This window comes from Ichthyophthirius multifiliis (genome assembly GCF_000220395.1).
Source record: "Ichthyophthirius multifiliis unplaced genomic scaffold scaff_1120509251184, whole genome shotgun sequence".
Lineage (NCBI taxonomy): Eukaryota > Ciliophora > Oligohymenophorea > Hymenostomatida > Ichthyophthirius > Ichthyophthirius multifiliis.
This window is the reverse complement of record NW_004086123.1, coordinates 68,917-74,916: the sequence shown is the minus strand read 5'-3', so window position 1 is coordinate 74,916 and position 6,000 is coordinate 68,917. Positions and strand designations below refer to the sequence as shown.

Below are 6,000 nucleotides of genomic sequence, written 5' to 3'. Positions count from 1 at the left end.
ATTACATAAAATAATTTGAAATTTATTTATAAATTATATATAATTTATGAATCTAAATAAATACATATATAGATACTTTAAAAGAATAATAATATTCTGCTTTAAATAATTAAAGTAATAAATTAGTGACTAGCTGAAATCAAATAGTAGATATATAATATATTTAAATCAATAAATAATTTATTAAATTTATTGAAAATAAAAGAATAAAAACCTAAATAGTCTCCGTTATTATTATTAAAAAGACCATAATTAATATAATTTTATAAAATAAAAATATTTTATAAAAAAGAATAGAAATTCTTATATATTTAGAACTTTAAAAAAATACAATATAGTTTATAATAATTAAAAAAACTAAATATATATATATATATATATATATTTCAAAGATTTCTTATTTTTAATAAAATTTAATAATTTTTATTAAATAATTTATTTGAATAAAAAAGCTGAAATTAATTATTTTGAATAGAAAAAAAATTAAATCTAAATAATTAAAGCAATATGAAATATATATAATTATTTAAATTTATTATATATATAAAAAAATATTTCAATCATATTTATTTTAAATATAACATTAAATATTTTTTTGAGGATATATTTTTTATTTTATACTATAAATAAATGTTATCAAAAGCTTTATAATAGAAGCTTTACAATATATATCGTATAAAATAAAAATACAAAAAATATTTCAATATCCATAAAAATGCTAATATAATTAAATTTCTAAAAAATAAATTAAAAAAAACTAAAATAAAAATAAGAATATTTCTTTTTTAAATTAATAAAAATTTCAATAAGCTCAATATAGGGATTTAAAATGTTTTTTTTAGAATTAATTAATAATCTAAAGCTAATAACTTAAATTTTGATTTGAATAAAAGAATATAAATTTGCATAAAATAATGTAAAAAAGATATTAATTAAATTCTAAAATACTTATACCAAAAAAAACTCGAATAATTGATTCTTATAGTAAATAAAAAACTTAAACTTCTTAATTAAATTTTTATAAAATAAAATTTATTAAAAAATCACATAATTTGAAAAAAAAATCAACAAAATAATAAAAAAAAAAAGAAGAAGAAAATATATAAATTGAAAAATAAGAAGAAATAAAAAAGAATAAAAAAAAATATATTATAAAATAATAATATATAAAAAAAAATATAATACAATAAAAAAATATTAATTTGTATAATTAAATATAAAAACTTAAAAAAAAAAATTATTATAAAATACAAATTAATATACCAATATTATAATAATATTAAACAAATTATTTTTCTAATTTAAAAATATAAAAAAAATTTCTTAATAATGAAAGGAATATCGTATTATAAAGTATTAAAAATATTTATTTAATAAATTATTTTAATAAAAAATGTAAGACTATTAAATTTCAAAGTAATAAAATAAGATAATAAAAATATAAACTAAAAAAAAGAAAAAATATTTTTTTTAAATAAATTTAATAATTTAATGATGATATAAAAGATTATAAAAAAATAAAATAAAAGAAAAAACAAATTTAATATTATAAAGAATAAAAAAAAATATAAGAATAAGATATTAATTATAATAATAATAATAATAATAATAATAATAATAATAATAATAATAATAATAATAATATTTATTTGAAAATAAATCTTTAAATTTAATTTTTATTTAATTTATTTTTATTGAAGAAATACTAATAACTTTTATTAACTCACAGTTTTTTCGGTCAATATATTATTACAAGTTAAAAATAGTATAATGAAAAAGTATTTATTTTTAAGTATAAAATTTTTTTACATTAAAAATATTATATATCAAAATGAAAAAAAATACTTATAATTATAATAAAAATAAAAAAATTAAATTAAATAATTTAAACATACCTATTTTATTATTTTATAATAAAAAATAAACCAAAAAAAATAATAAAAAATCATCCAAACATATCATATTCCTCATCATCTTATTTTTATGTTTTTTATTATTATTCATTTTTTTATTAAGGCCCATTTTATTATTAAGTTTTTTTAATTTATTATTTATTTTTTTCCTATTATTATTCTGTTTCATATTATTATTATTTTTAGTCTTTTTATTCTTATTAAGTTATTTCATTTTATTATTTTCCTTATTTATCATATTTTATATATTAATCTTATAACTAATTTTTATTTTATAAAAAGACTTAATTTTAATGTACTTATTCTTTTTTATTATTTATATCATCTTCACTTTCTGAATCATCCATAATATTATTATTTACAACTAAATCATCATCACTATCATTATTTTATGATTTCTTTATTCTCTATATTATAAGTATTCTTCTAATTTCCTCCTACTCTTCTTCATTAAGTTCTCCTTTATCTAATTTTTCCAATAAATTCTGAGGAATAGCATCCAAATCAGTTAATTAAGCTTTGATTTATCCTTCATTATTTGAATTTACCTATTTTTTTGCTAAATCTTATCAAATAAATCTACCAAACTTAAAGTAAATGCTTCCGGTAATTAAAACCTGAATTAAATTTCCACTGAAAGTTCAAAAATAGAATCTAATTGTTATTTTTTTATCTAAAATTCTTAATCAGAAACCTTATTTTCATCCCAATTTTTAATTTTTTTTTCCATTTCTTCCCTTTCAACTTTTCTCATATTTTTTTTAAAAAAAACAATAGGCTTTTCATTTCTTTATAATTAATTTTTTATAATTTAAATATTTTCATTTATATTTTTATCAGGAAAGTCCAATAATTTCTTTAATTGTTCAATTAATTATTCATTACTGAGTTTTTCATATTTATTTATTTTTTCAAATTATTCTTCATTTTTCTTTATTTTTTTTATGATTTTATCTTATTAATTCTCATCTATATCATTTATATCATTATATACTCCTTTTTCTTTTTTTGATGAATAAAATTTTCTATATATGCTTTATTATTCTTCTTCTATTTAGTTTAACCAAGGATCACTATATATATTTATAGTTATTATTTATTTATATGTTTAATTTTTTTACATTTCACCTCCCTTCAATCTTAAATTTCCATCTTCGTCAATTTCCCCTTTTTCTCTTTCAGATTTCATATTTAATGGCTCTATTATATAGCCGAAATAATTGATTCTTTTTTTTATTTATTAACATTCTTCTTCTTTTTTTTTTTTTTTAATTTTTTTACTGATTTTATAATACTTTAACTTCTTAATCTTCTTCTTCTTGTTTTTGGAGATTTTTCATAGTTTATTTTTCTGTTTTATCTTTTTTTTTTATATATATTTCTTTTGTTTTTTTATTACCATCATCATCATATTCGTCCTAAAATTTTTTGTATTAAAAATCTGTAGCACGTTACCTTTTTCGCTAAAAACGGGCTTTTTAAGGTTCCATTATATTTATTATTTTTTATTAATACAAAACTTAAATTTATTGATATATAATTATAAAAATAAAATTATATATAAATACTTTTTTAATTATTTTTTTGTAGACAGATATAATTCAATTAAAAAATAAATAATATATATATATAAATAAACATATATTTATTTGCATAGAAATATGTATATATATTTATATATATATATATATATATATATATATATATATTTTTAAAATAAAATAAAAATGTAATAATTAGATGATAACAATCCAAACGAATCTACAGAAAGTCTAAAAAATGAAATAATTATTTTAAAAGAAGAAAATTAAAACCTAAAAGAAAATATGGAAACTCTTCATTAAACCTTTGAGGAAAAATATGAAGAAGTATTGATGAATTTAAAATAAAAGAATAAAAAATAAGAAGACTAAATAGATAATTAAGAGTGCTAAATTATTGAGTTACAATAATAAATAGAATAACTACAAAAAGAACTGGAAGATAAATTCGAAGAAATAGAAAAAAATGAAAATATTTAAAATGAGTGTACAACCTTAAAAACTACTTTATTAACTTTAAGATAAAAATAGAAATTGAAAAAGTAAACATTAAAAAAATAAATACAAGAACTTGTTCGAATTAACTAAATTTAAAATAAAAAAATTAAAGAATAAGATGAAAAGTTAAATAAACAAGAAATAAAAATATATGAAAAACCTTAAATGTAAGACGATAAAATAATACTTTATAAAGAAAATATCAATATTTTTTACACTATAATTGGTTTTATTTTACTCATTTTTTATTTGATATTTTCTCTTATTTTTGAACCGAGAAAAATTATTTAATTTTTATATTTGAAACCTATAAAAGAAACAGATGTTTTTCTTAAATTTTTATTAACAAAATTTTTTTAGAAAAAACAAAATTAAATAAAATATCCTTCGTGAAAAAAAACAAAAAAACAAAAAACAAAGGGGGGCAAAAATATAATATATAATAAATCTTTTTCAAATTATTTTATTTTTATTTGAAAATAAATGATAAAATTATAATTATATTTATTTTTAATATAATTATAAATACATTTTTATTTAATATATATTATTTAATTTTATTATTAAACATTTTTAACAATTAGAAAAATAAAAAAAAGCAAAACTAAAAAAAAAAAGCAAAATTTATTATCATAAATCAATTATAAAAAATAAAATAAAAAAAAACTAAAAAAACGACTTTTTTATAAATATCAATAAGAAATTTATTATTTACCTAAAAAATAATAAATTTAATTATTAAAAAAATCAACTTAATAACAAAAATAATTAAAATAGAAAAAAAAAAAAAAATACTACACTATATATATATATATATATATATATATATATCTCTTTTTATTTTATACAAATAAAAAATATAAATTTGATTTATAATATATTTATTATAAATATATTTATAAAATAAATAAAATGGAATAGTAAAGTATATAATAATTACAATAATAAATAACTATACTAAATGAAGAAAATAATAAACTAAAAGAATATAACAAAACAGTCCATTTAACATATGATGAAAAATACGAAGAAGGTTATAAATCTTTATAGTAGTAAATAATTAAATAAAACGATAAATTAAATAATTAAGAGTTCCAAATAATAGATTTATAATAATAAATAGAATTACTTCAAAAAGAATTGGAAGATAGAGATAAAGATTATGAACAAGAAATTAAATAATATAATATTCAAATTGAAGAATAAAAGTAATATATAGAATAAATGAATATAAAATAATCAAATGAAATAGAAAATGAAGTAAGTAAAACTAATATTATAAAAGAAAAGAAAAAAAAACTAAAAAAACAAATAAATATATTTAATGAAATAATATTAAATTCAGAAAATAAAAACAAAGAAATTTTAAATGAAAATAATAATCTTTTATAGTTAAATGAATAATTAGAATAACAAATTAATTTAAAAAATTAATAAATTGATTAAAAAAGTCAAGAAAATTAAAATTATGAATTAAAATTAAATGAAAAAAATAAAGAAATTATTGAAAAAACTTTAGAAATATAAAATTAATAAGAATAAATAAATTAAAAAAATTAAGAATTAAATGAAATAAATTAATAAATAAAAGAAAAAAATTCACAAATATAAGAAAACATATACTAATTATAAAAATAAAAAGAAAAAATAACTACAAAAAATACAGAAATATTAAAATAAAAAGAAGAAATAAATGACAAAATTAAAGAAATAATAGATATAAAGTTTTAACTTTAATAATAAATCTAATAATTATAAATACTATAAACTGATATAAATCAATTGAATGAATAAACAAATAATACTGATAAACAACAACAAGAAAATATAAAATAATTAAATTTTTCTAAATATATTTAAGAAGAATAACTTTAATAAATACAAATATAAAATCAAAAAATCGAAGAAATATTAAATGAAAAAGACTAGATTTTTAATTAGCTTGAAACACAATAACACGAGTACTTATTATTACAAAAAATTCAATTGAAATTATTGAAATATAAAATAAAAACATAGAGATTTAAAATAATTAAAGATAAGAAATA

At 13.4% G+C, this 6,000-nt stretch overlaps 1 protein-coding gene across 1 annotated transcript, besides 17 other annotated features; it reads right to left on the bottom strand. All coding sequences in view use genetic code 6, as the record gives it.

Annotated features, from left to right (window-relative positions):
• Nucleotides 1-1,069: 1,069 nt before the first annotated feature.
• Nucleotides 1,070-1,179: a microsatellite.
• Nucleotides 1,123-1,198: a microsatellite.
• Nucleotides 1,125-1,181: a microsatellite.
• Nucleotides 1,144-1,202: a microsatellite.
• Nucleotides 1,154-1,195: a microsatellite.
• Nucleotides 1,203-1,582: 380 nt separating the features above from the next.
• Nucleotides 1,583-1,644: a microsatellite.
• Nucleotides 1,645-1,666: 22 nt separating this feature from the next.
• Nucleotides 1,667-1,696: a microsatellite.
• A 116-nt stretch (nucleotides 1,697-1,812) lies between these two features.
• Nucleotides 1,813-1,863: a microsatellite.
• Nucleotides 1,864-1,975: 112 nt separating this feature from the next.
• Nucleotides 1,976-2,014: a microsatellite.
• An 8-nt stretch (nucleotides 2,015-2,022) lies between these two features.
• Nucleotides 2,023-2,061: a microsatellite.
• Nucleotides 2,046-2,097: a microsatellite.
• Nucleotides 2,098-3,034: 937 nt separating this feature from the next.
• IMG5_156100 (hypothetical protein) lies at nucleotides 3,035-3,403 on the bottom strand (the record flags this gene model as incomplete). The annotated part of the gene is made up of 2 exons (XM_004030605.1): nucleotides 3,035-3,167; nucleotides 3,313-3,403. Coding segments are annotated over 2 exons (224 nt in total), but the record flags the coding sequence as incomplete, so codon positions are not given.
• Nucleotides 3,404-3,572: 169 nt separating this feature from the next.
• Nucleotides 3,573-3,622: a microsatellite.
• An 820-nt stretch (nucleotides 3,623-4,442) lies between these two features.
• Nucleotides 4,443-4,503: a microsatellite.
• Nucleotides 4,504-4,752: 249 nt separating this feature from the next.
• Nucleotides 4,753-4,783: a microsatellite.
• A 39-nt stretch (nucleotides 4,784-4,822) lies between these two features.
• Nucleotides 4,823-4,852: a microsatellite.
• Nucleotides 4,853-5,151: 299 nt separating this feature from the next.
• Nucleotides 5,152-5,185: a microsatellite.
• Nucleotides 5,186-5,489: 304 nt separating this feature from the next.
• Nucleotides 5,490-5,552: a microsatellite.
• Nucleotides 5,553-6,000: the final 448 nt, after the last annotated feature.